Below are 19,743 nucleotides of genomic sequence, written 5' to 3' on the forward strand. Positions count from 1 at the left end.
AGGCACCAGCAACCCTCCTGACCCCACTAAGGGACAAGGGTGTAAAGTGGATGGATGGATGGATGGATGGATGGATAGATAGATAGATAGATAGATAGATAGATAGATAGATAGATAGATAGATAGATAGATAGATAGATAGATAGATAGATAGATAGATAGATAGATAGAATTTGAGTGTTTGTTGTACAGATAAGCTTGAAAATACCAGTCAGGAAAGAAATCTTTGTTCTGTCGTTTGACTTTGCATAACTAAGGTTACCAACAAACAAAAAAAATATTAGCAAGTTATAATGTGAACCTTACAGATTGGAGATGGGTTGAAAGTAGCCAAAAATGGACTGCCAAAGAGTTACATGAAGGCCTTCCAAATAAATCAAGTGGCTCCACAGAAAGCTCATCATAAGTCCAAGCCCACTCTCTGAGCAAAACCCCTTATGATTCCCACAAACATATTTTGACTGGGAATTACGCTGCAGGAGTACCTGGAAAAGTTTCAAGCCAGTTCATGCCATTTATAGAACACAAACACGTAGACTTTTATATAGACTTAGACCTTTATATTACATTTACACATATATTTACAGCCTTTTTTTTCATTTCGGCAAAACTGAATGAATCTTAGGCTACAATGGGCTGAAAAATCACAGTGAGCATCGCATGATCAAGTACAATTTACATTTCTGTCCTGCAGAGTGCAACTGCGCGCTTCCTCTAGAAAAAACAAGCATCTCATGGCTTCATGGCTTTTGTGTGACTTTTATTTCAGAATTATTCCATTAATTCTTTACGCAAATGTCTTGCTCTTTTTTATTTATTTTTTTTTCAATATTGATCTTCTTGAACTTATGTCCGTGTTAATGACTGCGTCCTCAAACATGTTGTGTTCAGGTTTTCGACTGCCTGACGTCCTTCCACTCCATTTTTGTGTTCTGTAGGGCCTGAGTCTTCTTCTCGTCCACCTGCACGTAGTCCACTTTGTACTCATCAGCGAGAAGTGGCTTCTGCTGGACGTAACAAAGGAGAGAGAGGGAGATGGTAAAGAGATGTGGTGAGATTCTTTTTTGCTACATTAACAGTGTTCGGTGCTTGTGTTAATTTTCTTTAAGTAGCGTTAGAAAATTATTGTGTCATTAATCCCCCAGTGAGCAGTGTGTTTTTTGGAGATTGACAGTTGTAATTCAGATCTTCTCACATGGATCCAAGTACCAGCTGTTTTTCAAATTGCAATAAACATTTAAAGCAATTTTATCAGATTCTAGGCCAAGTGCTTGTTGACCACTGCAGGTTGGACATTAACAGCTCAAATGTACTCTACATAGCCCCACTCATATGTCTCTCCCTCATGCAACAACGTCAATTTGCTCCAGGAATCATACAGTGGGACATGCATTTATAATTCCAAGAAGAACACAAAAACAATGAAAATAGCAATACAAAACATACAATTCTGCAGCCATTAGTAGAATAAATTAGTGAAACTTAATTTGTCTGCCAAAACATACCTTCTGCACAGGAGAGGGGGATGCAGAGTTGAAATCCAGTGACAGATAATCAAGGTTTGAGCTTCTCTTCCAGTGCTGAGCTGCTCCATCCAAGGGGAGACAGAGTGATTGTCTCAATTCCTGCCAGAGAAACGATGCGACATCAACCTCAATATTCTAGACTGAATTAACTGTGTTTTATATTACTGATGCAAGAAATGCACCATGAAACTCAAATAGAAATGTTTTTTCTCCTGGTCAATAAACACGTCACAGTAAGTACTATCACACCAAAGTGTTGGCAGTGTCACTGAGTGAAGAACTGGGCTCATTTTAATATCAGCAAGTTGCTTAGAATGAAGGAGAGGATGCAAAAAAAAAAGAAAACAAGAACGTCATTACAAATAAACTGTATTTTCTAAGGCATGCATGGGCATTCCTGACATTTATTCAGGCTACGACAGAGAGAACAAAACTTTCTGCAGACAATGGGAATAGGAATGTGGAAACTCTTTATGGGGAAGTTCCTTTTTCATGTTCTGAATTTCTGTCGTGAGACATGCTTCATTTTGAAATGCTGGCAGCTTTTTAGAAACCTGAGTCAGTGAATCCTGTTAGCTATGTGATAACCTAACATGCTAAAGACAGTTTCAAATGTAAACTCAATTAGACATTTTTTTCCCTGTTTGAAATTAGTACTAAAATCCTATTTTGCAGCCACTGCTGTTTCACACACGCAGCATAATATTCTCTCTCTGATAATGATATTGATAAATCTGGAAAAAAAAGTGCAGTTTTGTTCTTATAATTAAGATATAAAGAAGAATCTTGACTAGTAAAAAAATACCTACAAAATACAGATTAGTTCATCATATTAAATGGCTACAAGATAGCCCAAATTTATTATATATAATAAATAAATTATATATGTATATATAAATAAGATGAATTAATAAATGAGTATACTCATTTATTTATTATATACAATTTATTTATTATATTTTATTATATATCATAAGCAGCACATAGCAGCACAGCCATTGGTGTAAATCTAAAACACTTCTGTGTTGCAATTATTTCAAAAAGTTGAAGCAAATCTGCATACATCGAAGAACAAAGCAACAACTATAAACCCAGTTAGATTACAGAACAGAAATCTAGGATTTCTTTAGATATGTGATGCTTCAACTGATTTTTCCACTTACAAATGGTCCTATTGTTAATATTATTATTGTTTAAAATTAACTTTTTTTTCTTAACAACATGCAGACTAAGCGAACTCCCATATAAATAAAATACTAATAATTTCTTCTGAATATTAGTCAATTCACTGAGTCATAGTGTTCACTTTATGCATTCATGGTTCTTAAAACACTATCAAATCCAGGTTTTACCAGTGCTGAGCAGTTTGTCACTTCGTCCGTTGAACCGTCTCCGTTTTCAAGCCTTCTGTCCAGAGGTAAGTGGGTCAGTGGAAAGCTGTGATTAAAAACAAAGAGGAACATAATCTAGATTAAAGAAAAATACCCAGCCATAGAGAATATTTCATTCTATACTATTATTTATTTATTTTTGTATTTTTGGTGCTTGTAAGGTGTAATTCCAGTCCATATGTTTAGAGTAAATTTCTTTAAATTGTATGTGCCTTTGTCATATTTAAACAAAGTTTGGTAATAGATCTACAATCTGAATTTGTAGATGTGGAGACGTGCTTTTGCTCTCACCATGAATCAGTCATTACTCTGCATAGCGGGATATGAGTGGGAAATTCAGTAATTGTCGAAAGGCCTCTCAGGTCAAGAGGTGGAGGTCGAACTGTGGATTCAGAAATTTCACAGTTAGCTATTTGTCAGCTTAACACAGTTGAAAAGTATTCAAATCCTTTGACCGTTTTCATATTTTGATTTTTTTTTTTTTTCCCCAACCAAAAAATTTAATAGACCAACACAAAGTGGTGCATATTTGTGAAGTGGAAGAAAAATGATGTAGAGCTATCAAAATAGTTTTGAAATGAAAATCTAAAATCTGTGATGTGTGTACAGCTAGATATAGTTGTATACCTAAAATAAAATCTAGTGCAACCAGTTACTGCCAGAAATACCCTAATTAGTGTGTAATTTAAGCTCAGTATAAAACCAGCTGCTATGAAGGCTTTAGAGACTTTATGACAAGATGAGGCAAAGCTTGTTCTGCTGGAGTCATTGCTGCACAATGACAATGACTGCTGGGAAAGGGAAATGTTTTGCTTCCAGCTGCACTACAGACCATGTGTCCATGCATTTTCTCCAATTCACAAAAAACAGCTAGTCCTGTTTCTCACATTATGTTATCCACAACATCTGAGTATGTACTCTAAGAATTGAAATAAACTGAAAGTGATAGACCACATTGAGAAGATGCGGCATTTGTGAAAAAATGTTAGGCACTCGGACTTTACTAGCATCATCTGAATATTTTTTTTACATCTTGAGAGAGGTGATTCTCCTGTAGTCTCACAAATGTCTATCTTAAAAAGGTCTTCATGGTGAATTATTGCTGATGGGAGCTGCTCAATTTCACATTATGGCACAATTCCCCGAAGCGAAGCAGAATCCTCAGAGTTTGAATTAATAAAAATATAAATGTGCGTCAGATTCACATCGTTTAATCCTTCAGTGGTTGTGGCTTGATGGTTGTTCAGGAAGCTCCACTTCTGCTTCAAAGATGTATGTTTGTACCGCTGTGGATCAATTTGCAGCTATTTTGTCTGTGGTGCTAATCGTAAACACCGAGTTGGGAGGGGTTTGGCAGGAGCTTATTTGCATAATTGTGATGTAGCCCTAAAACAGAGCATTCCTTAATGAGCTCAAAACAGGCAGAACTGATCAGGTAAAATCTCAATATCTGAGAATAAATTTGTGTAGTAAATGTAATTTTTTGTATAGCCCACTAACTTGTTCAAGGATCACCTTTAAGGTGATCTACAGCTGCAAAACCATAATGACTCTTCATCAAAAGTCAAACTAAACACATTTTTACGTCTAATTTTAGGCTTTATAGCAAAGAAAAACATGCATGCTTCACAACTAAAGAATATATGCATTTCCTTTAACAGAACTCTCCATGTTTATGAAAATTGAAGGGAAAAAATATCCCCAATCTCCCAAAAACAAATAATAATCATAAAAAAATCTGCAGTGGACATTTTCATGACTGCATGAAAACAATTCAAACTACCCAAATGTGCTGTTTTTATTGTTATTCCACCACATAATTATGTGCTATTTTGTGTTGGTGTGTCAAATAAAACCCTGATAAAATGCCTTGATGACAACATGATCAAGGTGTATGAATACTTTTGAGAGATGCTGAATAATTCCCAGACGATGCTTGCCATAATAAAAATTAGACCTAAACTAGTTTTTTTTCTCTCTCTCTTTTCACACTCGGACCTGAAATTCTTCTCACCTCTCCGTAAGCGAGGCTTGAGGTGCCGGTGAACTGGAGGCGGTGCAATTTCTCCAGGTTGGCACATTACTGGGCTGAGTGACGAGGCAGACTCAGCTCTGGAGTTTGTACTGAGGAAGCTGGAAGTCCTGGGGCTCATGGGGATGTAACTGTCACCTTCAACAGATGGAAGAGACGGAGAAGGGGACGCCATGGGGACGTACGAGTCGTCCTGGTAGCTTTGAACTCGTACCGTATTTAAACAGGGCTGAAAAGAGACAAAGAATCATTTGATCAGACGGGTGCATTAGTGTTTTTTGTAACGAAACACTATGGACACATGCTTATAGAGCTTTCAGATCTCCTAGTTTTGGTAGTACCGCTGTAGGAGATTCTCCCCTTCCCCACATACAAATATGTTTTGTAATTGGACAAAAGCGCTTTTCAAAGTGGAGATTTTTTAACAACTGTCTTGGGTGTATCTGTGCACAGTATTTGGCAGAAGAACATAAAGCAGCCTACTCTGAGTCTGCCCACTCTCGCTTTGTACACCACAACAGCAGCAGCAGTAGTTTTTATTGTCTTTTCTGTATCTCTCTCATATTTTATAAACAAACATTGTCTGAGAAGCATCCCTCATTTAGAGGAGACAGGAAACAGCTCCAGGAGAATTACTGGCTTCACCCTCACCAATGCTCAGGATGCCCTTCCTTTTGTATGTTAATTTGCCATTTGATGTTCAGGTTATTGCCACCTACTGGCATGGCATGGGTATTTAAATCTAGATGGAAATATTTTAAATTAATTAAGATAAAGAAGATTTGGAGGGCTGTACTCTGGCCTTTTTATGTAAATTTACAGGAAAAGTCCTGATCTTTTCACACAAATGAAGAGCATTTGTGTATAGTGAATCATTTCCACCCTAAATTTGGTCATATGTACAGGACCACGTTCCTGCTGAAAAACCCAGCTACCCATTTTCAGTATTCTAAAAGATCCCACAATTTTCTTAATTTCTGTATTTCAAGTAACTTGTGATTCCATGAACTGTAACAAGGTTCCTGAGCCTTTGCAGGAAAACAAGTCCACAGCATCACAGAGCCTGAGCTGCTTTTCCACTTTCATATTTTGTAGCATTTCAGTTATAGTTCCAGTAGCTTTTAGTAAACTACACACATTTATATTTATCACAGCAAGACAAAAAAAGAAACACTTTTACTGGCATGATGGGTCCCTAAAATTAGCCACCTGGCATTTAAAAACATCTTCACACCTTAATGCAACTCTATGCTGTAATTCTCTAACAGGCAACTTTAGAATATTTTTTTTTATATTCCTTATTATTCTACTCACTAATGAGCATTTAGTTAGTCGTTCCTGCTAAACAACTAACTAAATGTTGTGATTAAATTCCAAGTAGCTGAAGCTTGAAGTTTTATGTGCAAATGTTTTCATCATACTCCCAATAACAACACAACATCTTCTTACCAAATTTAGAACCTCTTCCAACTTTGTTTATTACAGTAGCAGAAGTTTTAAACCGTTTAAGTACAGAAGAAGAAGAGTTTATATTTTCTTGTACCCATTTTCTGATCGAAAGTATCTAAAGATCTGCACACTGCCTTAGGTAAATGTTGTTTCTTTTTAAAGAACTTGTTCTAGAAATGGGTCTCTGTCTCACATTATAAAGTAAACAACTAAGAAAATTCCTGAAGAATTTTTGAGGCTGTCTGCTATTTGGTGTGTATCAGCATCTTTTGGAGGTAAGTAGGCCGTGTCAGCTTTCAATGCTGAAGAAGCCTGATTTTTATCTGGTTAAAGGCAACACCAGCAATAGCTAGCATTAGCTTGTTGCAATTGATAACGTACACAAATCTGCTCACAAATTCTCTGGCAGGAATTGAGACAGTCTGCATCTGCTGCTTTTTTTTTTTTTTTGCAGTTGATGCAGTGGCGGACTGCGGCTTTTAAAGCTCGGCATCACATTTCAGGAAATGCTACATTTTGCTTTTTTTTTTTTTTAGTAATATGCTAAACTACATTCTGCCAAGCATTCTTCTTCCTTGAGTAAAGGTCAGCGCAGTTGTGGAAAAATATCCCATTGCAATATTAAACAATATTGTAAAGGTAATATTTGTTGCATATTTTCCCCACGCTAGTTCTCATTATACAGCATTATTTTCCGCCCACTCTCTGTGACCTTAAGTATTTCAACCATTAAAATCTATATCAGATGTCTGCACTAAGAACAACAAGGCTAGGGAAAGTCTGTTGTTGCATAGTTTAAATGGAATAAAATACCAAGCAATCCTTTGTGATTGTGAAAAGCACAGACTAAATATTGTTCTACTTCAGTTTGACTTGATGATACTGAACTCTAAGAAGTTTTAGGATTTGTTTTCATTTACAAACAAAGAGGTCTGTTGTACTGTTGTAATGCATAAACTTTAAATGTGATTGGTGGTAGATTTTATTCCATTTAGACAAGGTTTAGTTAGTCGTTTCCTGCTGTTTCAACACTGTTGTGATTAAATTAACTAAGCAAAATTCCAAATAGCTGAAGCTCGTAGTTTTATGTGCATATGTTTTCATCATGCTCCCAATAACAACACAACATCTTCTTACCAAATTAACACTCTGTCTTCTGTTCCTCATTAATCTGCTGTCAGCGTTGCCTGAAAATATGAGATAAGAAAAACGTCATCAGATTCTAAAGCAAAATGTAACTGTAAAAAAGAACATTTTAGCAAGTGGAAGGTTTTATGGCTTTCTGCTCCAGGTGGCATGACCTATGGGGGCGCTGTGAGGCAAAAATAATGATTTCGATTAGCTGCACTGCAAAACAAGTGTTCTAATGGAAATTATATATATATAGCACTATGCTATAATGTGTGCTCCAGTGTAAGAAAATATCATGGCGTCAAATTTGGAATCTGATTCATAGCTTAAGGTTTGGTCCATAAGCATCTAGTGCTATCTTGGCACTAGGACCACCTTATGCTGTATCACTTTACATCAGATTCATATTATTTCATGTACATTTTGGGATAAGTTACCTAATAAAAGGGTAATATTTTTTCCCTCGTGACAAATTGCTTCATTAGGGAACAAATGTGGCAGAAGAATGGACTCTGCCAACAGGACCGTTCATTCAAAAACCGCCGCTAGCTGCAGCTATGTTTTTATTTCAGGCTGCACACATACAGTGAAATAAAATCCGTACCCATCGTGAAATGATCCAATCCAGACAATGAGGTTCTTCTGGAAAATACCGGCACGCTGGCGGGGAAGTGCTGCGGACTGAATGTTTTTGGCTTGTGAGCTCCTCCGTTACTCAGCAGCTCTGACAGGTGAGTCGGCTTGGGCGGAAGCGGGGGTGGCGTTTGGGTGTCGCCGGCTGCATCGAACACGGTGGGAGAGAAAGGTTTGTCGAACTGGAAGACGTTTGGGGAACAGCGATGGAGCGGCGAGGAGGAGGCAGACGGCAACACTGGGAAGCTGCACGGAGCGCTGAAGGGAGCGCTGCACATCCTCCCGTTGGAGTACAGAGACGGGCTGCGGCTCATGTGAGAAATGGAGGACAGGGAAGACTCGCCGTGCACGTCCTTGGCTGCATCGTCTGACAACCTCTGCTCTAGAGAGATGTCAGAGTTTGTGAAGCTGTCTTGTCTACAGATGTAAAACAAACGAAAAAAAAGAGACGAAAACACTTGTTACACACCAACCAGTGGTGTAAAACCTTCTCCTGATTTCACATACCTAGTGGTTATGCTCCTTGTTTCACACTGTGAGAGGAGGAGATAATCTCGTGGATAGCTGGTGTCTGGTTGGCTCGCTAGAGACACTCGATCACTGTCCACTGATGGCTGAATGGAGGTGGGGGTAAGAGAAGATCCATCATCTGTGCTCTCTGATTCAAACCAAAGGAGAAACAAACACAAAGAACTGAGTTTGCATGCAGCTAAAAATGGAAGTCACAGAAATGAAGCAGGCAAATTTAAAGGAGAGAGAGGGGGACGTGTTCAAAGGGACGGCAAAGGTCCGAAACACATGTCTCTCTTCCCTCTTTTTTTATTTGGATACTCTGTCTCTTCTTGCTCAGTTTGGCTATCGTTCAGAAATTTCTTTCATTCCATTTGAGTCGAGGCCTTCGAGTCAAGGCCGTCCCTGCAGAACCGTGTGTTACGACAACAACAAAAAGAAAAAAAACCACAAAAGGTTTGTTCTCAGGAAACTACTTGTTACTCTCACAGGTTTACGTTGTCTTGTGGTCACGTTAAACAAGAGAAAAAAAAACAGAAAAACATTTCAATTCCTCGGAAAAGATTGCAAAAGGAGATTTTTTTTTCAGCAGTTGCATCGACACAGTGACCTCGCTCTATCTCGTCCAAGCAAATGTCAGCGTTCCAACAGACATCCTGAGGTTTTTCAGAACGTCTTCGCTGAGCATTTCTTTTTTTTTTTTTTACGAAACAGCTAAGCTGTATCTGAACTGCTTATTGTACTTTTTAGTGAATTGATGACATCATTACTGACATACAGCACCTTGTGAAATCTTTTCTTATGAAAAACATAGCATACAGCAGAAGATTCAGCACCAGTTAATCTTACGCACTTAAATTAAATACAGTACGAACAAATGGCTAATATTTCATTTAATTTGACTGATAGATGATCTTATCTTGGTTTAAATACTTCTCTGATGGTCTAAATGTTTAAAGTAGAATCAGTTGAGAAAACAACATTCCAAGCTTGAAACGTTGGAATGCTGTTTTATCAATTGAGCATCCCACAGATCACTGGTTGCCCCATCAACAGAAACTGGTAAGAGTATAGCACAACTGCAAACCTAGCAAGATTTGGTCATCCACCTGAACTGACAGGGCAGGGCAAGGAGAGCATTAGCAAGAGAAGCCAGATCCACAGCTCGTCTGGGAAAATCTCATCAACATTCCTTGATGAAACATAGTGGTGGCAGCATAATGAAGCAGGGAGGCTTTCTTTAGCCGAGGTAGGACAACTGGCTCCAGTTAAAAGGAAAATGGTTGGGAATTTTCATCTGCTGTCTCTGTCATTATTACAATTACCATCACGTTAAATTCCAATCAAATTAAGGCTGGACAACGAGTTAATCATTTATATCATGATAGACATATCAATAGGCAATACGTCCGATGGAATATTCAATCATTTCACTGAACTCCGATCCAGAACTGCACAGTATTCTGGGAGATCTTGGCAGAGGAGTGGCATCACTCGCTAACAAGTTGTTACCTAGCAACAACTTGTTGAGCGACTTGCGCAGCAGCAGTTTCACGTTTTGCCACCGTGTCTCATACTTGTAGCTGCTTAAAATAAAAAACAACGCCGTGGAATGAAAACTGTAGATAAAGTAGGCAAGGTCATCCCAACATTTCAGCAGTATTTCAGATACTTAAAACAAAAGCTAATAATTATCGGTATTGACCGATACAAACCGCCTACATCGTAATACATTTGTGAGCCGTATCGTTCAGCCCAAATCAAATACACTATAGTTTGTCAAAGTGTAGATAGGTTGAAGGTTGTTTTAATTCAATTCAAAATACTTTAGTATCCCTATAGAGAAATTAACCGTTGTTACTCATGTTATACAGGCTTCTTCAAAGAGTTTTTGCAGATACTGATGGAAGAGAAATACAGTTGAACTTAGCTGCCTGGAAATGACTCAAAAAAAAAAAAGGCGGTTGATTAGCTTGTAATGGCCCCCCAGCGGTTCTGCTGTTATCTCCTCTGATAAAGCAGAGACAACATGCTGCACCACAAGCAGCATGTCAAAACGTTTTTAACTGCTGGAAACATCCTTACATGCACATGAGTCGGTGTGGCGACAGAATGTTAAGACGCAATTTGTCGCCAAGCAAGTAAACCATGCATACAGTATGGGTCACGGGCAGAATTGTCTGGAAATATTTCACGTATCGATGTGTTAGGAGTTCTAAATAGAACAAAGTTTACTCGTCTGGATTTTTTTCGCTGCTGTGGGGAGGCGTGAGATGCCTCTGGTGGTGGTAACCATGGCTTGATAAAAGTGTGATTGTGGAGCGTGTTTGAGAGCTTAGATACGTAGAAATTAATCAGCTGGTTTTGCAGACCAGAAAAGGCGTGATCTTTTGGTGCAAGCTCGAAGTGTGAAAACATTCTGGACTGCAACCAATTTGAGGCTTCACATCATTTCCTCTATGAAGTGCCTTTAAATTGATCATCAGTGTTAGTCTAAATGTTTGGTGCCCTAGTCAGAAAAATGATTTTGTGACCACAAAATGTCAATGTAGCACAGTAAGAAAGGTTATGTCAATAAATATGTTTTGTTTTGAAGCTTTAATCTTTGTAAGATAGCTTTTATTAAATGATAAACTGTATGATGGACAGTGAAAAACAGACTTTTTTTTCTATTTAAAAGAAAAATTATATTAAAAAAATCTAAGCGGAGGGTCACATTTTGATTACGCTTAAAAAGACGACAGCCAAATCAAATTTATTCATAGAGCACATTTCATATGACGGTCGTAGACTCAATGTGCTTGGAAGGACATGTAAGAATAGAAATAAAAACAACCAATGAAGTGCTAAAAACACCAATTCAACCAAAGTACAAGTAAGAACATAGAGATTTAAAACAGCACCGAGAAAGAAGATCCCATTAAATCAGGAAATGAAAGATGTAAAAATAGGCTAATGACCAGGAGGATAACATTTTATGAAGCCGAATACATAAACCGAAGTAAAAGCTTGAGAGAATAAGCATGTTTTGAGTTTTCTTTTAAAGCTAGACAGTGTAGAAACTGATATGAGCTCAAAGAGCCAAGAGCTGCTATAACGAGAAGATGTTTAAGGTCTGTCAGGGAGATATTCTAGAAGCTTCTCAGCAACACGGGAAGAAGCCAGGACGTTTAAAGCTTTAAAAACAATCAATAAAATGCAGATTGTGATATATTACAATCCAAAATGACAGCTCGGTTTTAACATGCTTATTCAAAAGAGGTTAAGTGAGGCTTTTTAGATGATAAGGGCCTACAAGAAGAATTTCAGTTTTGTCCATATTCAAGGAGATTATTAACAGTTAAAAGTAACATTTCCGGCTATTTGGGCATCAAGAAGATGCAAACTGCAAATAGCATTGGCCCTGATATGGAGTAATGAGATTTTTATGAGCTTTTTAAAAACAACGATCAACTTATTTTTGACCTGGCATCATGACGATCAAGAAACAGAGCACAAACGTCTCCTGGATGTTATGGAGTTTTGTCTATTTCAAAAAGAGCTAATGAGTGCAGTTTGTTTGTCTGTCCCAGCATTTTTTTTTAAAATGTCGAGCAGAATTTTATTAAAAATAAAGTTGGTGCAGAGGCGTAGCAACTGAGTAATCCCTGTTTTTAGATTGTGAAGTGGCAAAACTTAGCAGAGGAGTGTGTGTATGGGGTTGTATAAACGTTAAAGTTGGTGCTTTACCCGATAAGCTATCGAAGGTCGCCGCACCTCTGTGCCTCAGAGTTTCTCACTTAAAGCTGTGGTTCAGAAGCAGTGCTTTCAAAAAGTATTTATAACCTTTGAACTTTTTCACATTACAGTCACAAGCTTTACTGTACTTGACTGTAATTTTAGAGAAGAGGCCAAGAACAGACTTGCGCATAATTGTGAAGTGGGAAAAAGACTCGTGGCTTGCAGGTTTTTCAACAAGAAAAATTAGAAACATTAGTTGTGCTTTTGGATTTGGCCCACTTTAGTCTGATACCCTAAAATGAAATACAGAGCAATTGAAAAAATACCCAATTAGTAGATTAGTAGATACACCTATGCATGATCAGCACCATGAAGACCAAAGCAGTGTTATATTAAGACATGTCATAGAGTTAATTAAGACGGGAAAAATAATCAGAGAACCAATCCAGAGGCTCATGGTAACTCTGGTATTATCCATCCCCATGTTTGTATTATTTTCTTTATGTTGTTAAGTTTTTAAAAAGTATTTTACTAAGTTATTATTATATTTGGCCAATTCTCCTTCAGCTGCAATTGGGTACATTTACATGTATGTTAGTCAAACGTACATCAACGTGCACTGTCCCATTTGAGTACATAACAGGGACAGAACGTGATGGCAGCGTCATGCTGATGCTGTGAGGATGAATTTTGTCACCAGGAAAAATTATTAAAAATTGATAGATGGAGCTAAATCTTGGCCAAACTGGATAAAAATCCCAATTGAGTCTGACTGAGTATTTAATGCTTCCAATCTTACTGAGCTTAACCAATTTTGTAAGGAAGAATGGTAGACAACGTGGTGCTAGTGACATCAGGACGTGCACTGGCTGAGGGTTTGTTATCAAACAGGAGAAAGCTGGATAGAGATTACCTTCTCAGTAAGTGGTGTGTCTACACTGTTGCTGAACAATGCAGGAGCACGTCACACTTTTCAGATCTTTTATGCAAAAAACTTCCTTTGAGACCATCTGTCTTTTTCTGCCGACTTAACAATGCCTGTGCAAATTAGTGCTGTCACTTAAACACCCAAGTAAAACTCATTCTAGTTAGTAGTTTTAACGTGACATACTTAGAGGTTACATGGTAGGGATAATGTTGCTAAGTACTTTTTACTTATAACCAGTACTCTGCAACTTCCATCCATCCATCCATTTTCTTGCACCCTTTTTCCCTCAGTGGGGTCGGGAGGAGTGCTGGTGCCCATCTCCAGCCAACGTTTCGGGCGAGAGGCGGGGTACACCCTGGACAGGTCGCCAGTCTGTCGCAGGGCAACACAGAGACACACAGGACACACAACCATGCACACACACACTCATACCTAGGGGCAATTTGGAGAGGCCAATTAACCTGACAGTCATGTTTTTGGACTGTGGGAGGAAACCGGAGTACCCGGAGAAAACCCACGCATACACAGGGAGAACATGCAAACTCCATGCAGAAAGACCCCAGGCCGGGAATCGAACCCAGAACCTTCTTGCTGCAAGGCAACAGCTCTACCAACTGCGCCACTGTGCAGCCCTATTGTCGGAAATCTTATTGTCGGAAATCTTACTCAGACTTTGTGTTTTCGCCAAAAGCTGAAAAAGGAACAAGACAAACAGCTCTGACCTCATAATGTTTACCTCTAAGTTTGCCACTTCCTGAGTGGGAACAGTGACGCCACTTATTTTGTAGTTGTTCCCATGACAGGACGTGTGTTTTTCAACGAGACAGGTATATTTCTGAGGTAACTCTTATTTTAAAGCAGAACTTAAACAAAAACTACACTGTAAAAAAACAACAACAACAACAAAAAAAAACGTCTCTAATTTACGTAAAATATCGGCAGCTGTGGTGGCTAGAAATTTACGTAAAATTGATATTTTACCGTAATATTATTTTACGGTAAAATATATTTTACCGTAATAGTTAAAAAAAAAAAAAAACTAAATAAATAGATTTCTGTATCTACCTGCCTCCTCCAGGTTCCCGAAACGACAAATCTGACTGATGTTGCTGATCCAGCCGTTCATTTCCTCCTCCGTGTTGGCCACCAGGTAAAAAACGCGGGAAGACGTTTTCACCACGAAGAGGTGCTTCCCGTGAAAGTCCCGCTTTATCCGCAGCTGGTTGTTGAGCATCTCCACCTCACATTCCTTCAGGTCGATGGTTCGGATCGGCTTCTTGGAGTTCTTGCTCTGGTAGTATTCCAGCACATCCGGGTTGCCACACATTCTCCCCGACCGGAGCACGAACCAGCGCTTCCGCCACGCCTGCAGGTAGAAGGGAAAGGAAATGTTATACTTCGATTTTTTTATTAGTTGATTTACTATATGGGCTGCACAGTGGCGCAGTTGGTAGAGCTGTTGCCTTGCAGCAAGAAGGTTCTGGGTTCGATTCCCGGCCCTGGTCTTTCTGCATGGAGTTTGCATGTTCTCCCTGTGCGTGCGTGGGTTTTCTCCAGGTACTCCGGTTTCCTCCCACAGTCCAAAAACATGACTGTCAGGTTAATTGGCCTCTCCAAATTGCCCCTAGGTATGAGTGTGTGTGTGCATGATTGTTTGTCCTGTGTGTCTATGTGTTGCCCTGCGACAGACTGGTGACCTGTCCAGGGTGACCCCACCTCTCACCCGGAACCTAGCTGGAGATGGGCACCAGCAACTGTCCCAACCCCACTGAGGGACAAGGGTGTAAGAAGAGGGATGGATTTACTATATCATTTTAGAGTTAATTTGCAGGTGTAATGTAAACAACGTCTTTTCATTGTATCTACGTGACTTCTTGATTTTTAGTTTTAGAAACAGTTTTAGAAGCTTAGAAACTCTTCCATTTGCACACATTTTCATGTATACGTCCAGTGTTTATTCTGTAGCAAGCAACCATTTTTACCTCATTGGGCTCTGATTGGTGATTGCACCAAACAGAGCTAATCACCAAAAACAGATTATCTCTGGTCAAATGAGATTTTCCCCCCTATTCTTTAAATGCATCAAAACTAGGAATTCCTACCATGTTCAGGCTATAAATGCATCAACCAACAGCATGCACTATGATATACTTAATTTGAGTTTTTAAACCTCTAATACATGTTTGAGACAACCGCTTTCATGCACTGATGGGCACAGCCTTTGCCTTTCCTTCCTTTTCTGTTTAGTCAAAGCTCTTCTATCCGTCAAAGAACATTCAACCATTAGTCCTTAGAAAAAGCAAACGCAAATTTTGAATTGCTCAAAACTGGAGTCTGCGGGTCAGACCTCAAAGCAAGTATGAAAATTGAAACATTAAGGAATTTATCCACAAGTATTGAATCCTGTCTTGCAAACCTGCTAAGGAATTCTTTTGAAAATGCCTCAAAATTGTTTATTTAATTAAGATACCACAACCAGTCCTTCATCATGATAAAGCTTAACTAGTCAAGAATTGACTTGAAAGCAGAAATGTCAGTAGTTACATGGAAGAGCCAAAAAAAACAAAACAGTAGCATAAGTCGACAAAGTTTTATTTACCTCGCTAATCTTGTTTGATAAGTTAAATATGATTTATTAACCATATCAGTTATTAGATTATTTTTCATAATTCATCAATTGGAGTCATTGTAACCCTTAGAAGGCCGTACACAACATTTTTCCTCATGTCATTCTCGGAGTTTGTTTCTGCAGTGGCTGCAGCGTCTTTCTTTTCCTCGGGTCATCGTTGCTGTTTTGTTCTTGTTGAGGATCAGAGAATCTGATCATAACCTCTGCTCCCAACAGCTAACTTTGCAGTTTTATTCTTTTTTTTTTTTTTTGCTTTTGTTTTGGTCAGCAAACGGAACCTCAGCTCCAGTTTCCCAGAAGTGCTGAGAAGAGGAAGTTGACTGTATTTAGCAGAAACACAACGAAAGGGGTATTTATACATCTCTTGTTTTACACTGAAAACTGAGTTCACACTTTACTGAAAGTTTATATTTATGAAACCTCTGAAGCTATTTTACCTATTTCAGCCAAGAAGTAACGATTTCACATTACAATGTAGAACAATTTAAATAATTAAATAGAAGAAAACTGTTAATAAATCATATTAGGCAAGCTTAACACAATTTCTCAGGTGTTTTATTTTATTTATTTTTTTTGTTTCATGGTTTTTGAAGGCATTGTTGTGGGGAAGTGATGTTATCCCATAGAATATGTATTTTGTTTTTGTCTTCTGCACAAGTCGGTCATGAATTCATGTGCTCACACCAGGAAATGGGTCGACCCGCAGCACATTTGGTGCCAATAACACTGCCGGCTTTAAGAGGAAACCATAACTACAGATGGCAGTTTGATCCAGTGGGTGTTCACCATATGCAAAGTTCTGAGCCCGGGTGAAAACAAGGTTCTTTTTTTTTTGTATCGAGGTCTCCATATATCAGCTGCAAAGGCAGTCTATATATATTTACAGAGAAATAGAGAAGATATCTGTTGACATATTTGAAACATGTGAAAAGAATACAAGGCAAAATAAAACAAAAGTTTTGAGGTGTAAACATGCTTGCTTACAAAGTTTTTCCATGCGTCTTTGGTCCATCCTTTTTGGATGAAGTTAGCATTTCTGCCATCATGTGACCAAAGTAAACTTTGGTCAGTTTCTAACGTCTTGCCACAAACTGACTCATTCTTAACTGGGTCATTTATACATTTGCAGAAATGACTCACTCTTTGAGGCAGGTTAAATCTGTCCTGTTCGCAACCCGACAGGTATAAACAATGCAGCATTTTGCATCTTAGTGCACAATAACAGTCCCTTTCCAAAGCATCCTTGAACTCTTTTGCTTTTTGTCAAAGAGCAACATCAAACTCTCGTGCAATAGTCTCAACATAAAGAAACATTTAACAGGGAAGTTGCATTTGAGAAATAAATGTTAGACATTTCTAAAGAGTGTGGCTGCATTAGGATTCAGTCCCCCTACATTTCACTGCAGCAATTGTCTTTAGAAATCACATAGCAGAAAAAAAGTCAAAATTTTGCGAAGAAATTTGAACTATATTTACGTTACAACGTTGCTTGAGAAAATAAGAGGGAAATAGTCATCTATCTAAACATAGAAAACAAGCTAGTCGAGCTATTCGGAAAAGCAGCCTAAGGGCCCGTGGTAACTCTGGAGAAGCTGCAGAGCTTCACGGCTCAGGTAGGAGAATGTGTCAAAAGTTATCTGCTGTAAATCTTGCCATTTTGGAAGAAAGAGATAAACAAGTGTTAATTAAAGAAAGGAGTTCCAGTTTACAACAACACAGGCGAACATATGAGAGAATGTGCTCCAGTTAGACGGGGCCAAAGTTGAACTTTTTGACCTATTGCTGCACAGCATCATGACACCATAGCTCTATTGAGAGGCTTTGCTTTAGCAGAGTCTAATAATGCTGGTTAGAGTTGATTGGAAAATAGCTGGTACTAAATTCCAGGGCAATTCTGGAAGAAAACTTGAGGCTGCTGAAGGTTTTTGACTGTGATGGAGGTTCAACTTCTCGCAGGATTACCGGTAAATCGGAGCATATTTATATGTGTTAGAACGGCCTTGTCAAAGTCCAGAACTTAACTTAAACCAAACTTAACTTATTTTGTGAAAAAACATGGGTAAGAATTATAATCTCTTGCATACTCCAGAGAAACATGCAGGTGTAATTGCATTGAATGAGGGCTAAATACTCCACACTTTTCAGATTTTTATTTGTATCATGTATCATTTTCTTGACACTATATTATATGTTTTGGTCTATGACATGAAACCCCCAAAGTTCCTGATTGCCAAGTGACAAATGCAGGGAAAAATAGACCCCATTCCTTATTTTGTTTCTTCAGGTGAAATTGAGCAAAGAGTAAAGTCTTGTGCACAAACGCCGCCTCATTTTGCATAAACAGTTATGCAGCAGGGAGCACAATGATTATTTTGAGCAAGATAATTGAAATTTCCATACTGCACTGTGCCAGTAGTTGACATTTGAATGAGGAAAACAGCATGGCTGTCTGTCGAACTAAACGAAACATAATCAGCAAGATTTGCATGAGTTTCTATTTCCAGCACGAGCCCCTTGCCCCCATCAGCACATAAACACACGCACACACACACGCAACTCCACCTAGGCTTTCCTTGAACCGCCGTTGTCAGAAGGGCCCTCCGCCTCCACCACTCATGCAGAGGAAGTGCAAAAACAGCCATCATAAAGCGGGACTATTTCTGCTTGTCGCTTCGGTGTCTGGGTGCTGCTGACATTACTTCCCATGTTTCACAATACACATAGTCATCCCACAAAAACACAGACACACACACACACACACACACACACATACACACAAACACACACACACGCACACACACACACACACACACAGCAGCCCAACATCATCACATGATCCCAACAACCACAAAACAATGAAGGCTGTATGCTGTTCCACAGAGCACATACATGCAGGTACGCTCTTAACTCCACAGGAGTTGCTTCCATGAGCATTTACACTTCTGTTGCTACAAACAGTGTGGGTGGATCAGTGAGGTGGCAGATGCTGAAATGAGGAAGACTGGAATTACAATAAGCATGTCCAAGTCGGCGTGTGTATGAGTGCGTGGGACCTAGACCAGCACACAGACGCAAGGTGAAACGGCGCAGCCTCCTCTTCCCTTCCACGTCCCAACAGAGGACAAAGACAAGAGTCTGTACTTACAAATCTCTTCAGCTTCCTCTCCGGGGGGGATTTAATGAGCCAGCCGGTGCACACCACATCCCCGGCACTCATCTTGACTGCAGAGTGTGTCGTTCTCACGGCTGATCCACCGCCTCCTCTGCTGCTGCTGCTGCTGCTGCTGTGAAACTGAGAGCAATGCGAAGCATATCCTGTGTTCTGGTATTCAGCTCAGCCACTCCAAAAAGGAGGAAGTAAAGAAACTGATCATACTGACCGAGAGAGAGAGAGAGAGAGAGACGCAGTTAAAGAGGAGAGGGGGGAGGGTGTTGGTGGATGGCTGAGAGGGTGTTGATGGTGAGAAATATCCTGCAGATGAAAAAGGTTTGATAGATTTAAGAACTGTGTGTTATGTTGGGATGCTACGTCGTATTTCAAAACAGTGCCTTGCAGAAGGATTCACACTCCCTGAACTTTATCACATTTTCTCACATTGCAACCAACCCAAATAGAGCCTAATTTAGATTCCTTTTTTCTTTTTTAAATTTTTGACAAATAAAATACGATTATAGCGGTGTATGTGCGTATCTAAAGAATATTTAAATTACAGAAGAGTGGCTATTTGCAATTCAATTAGAGGACACGGCAAACATCTGGTCAAGTCAGACCAAAACTGAACTTTCTGGCCTAC

General features: G+C 39.0%; 1 protein-coding gene across 2 annotated transcripts; it reads right to left on the bottom strand.

Annotated features, from left to right (window-relative positions):
- Positions 1-538: 538 nt before the first annotated feature.
- On the bottom strand, positions 539-19,560 carry gab3 (GRB2 associated binding protein 3). 2 transcript variants are annotated; one of them, XM_008427505.3, is made up of 10 exons: positions 19,095-19,560; positions 14,386-14,686; positions 8,670-8,820; positions 8,134-8,579; positions 7,536-7,585; positions 4,932-5,178; positions 3,209-3,299; positions 2,879-2,963; positions 1,506-1,625; positions 539-1,007 (listed from the first exon to the last, which is right to left on the bottom strand). In XM_008427505.3, the coding sequence occupies exons 1-10, from the start codon at positions 19,164-19,166 to the stop codon at positions 888-890; spliced, it is 1,683 nt and encodes a 560-aa protein (XP_008425727.1). In that variant the 5' UTR covers positions 19,167-19,560; the 3' UTR covers positions 539-887. The 2 variants fall into 2 exon arrangements, with proteins under 2 accessions (XP_008425727.1, XP_081472039.1); XM_081615913.1 differs by having other exon boundaries at positions 539-1,004; positions 19,095-19,557.
- Between the last annotated feature and the right edge of the window lie 183 nt (positions 19,561-19,743).

The sequence above is a fragment of the Poecilia reticulata genome, chromosome 14, assembly GCF_904066995.2.
Source record: "Poecilia reticulata chromosome 14, P_reticulata-male-v2, whole genome shotgun sequence".
In the NCBI taxonomy this organism is placed as follows: Eukaryota; Metazoa; Chordata; class Actinopteri; order Cyprinodontiformes; family Poeciliidae; genus Poecilia; species Poecilia reticulata.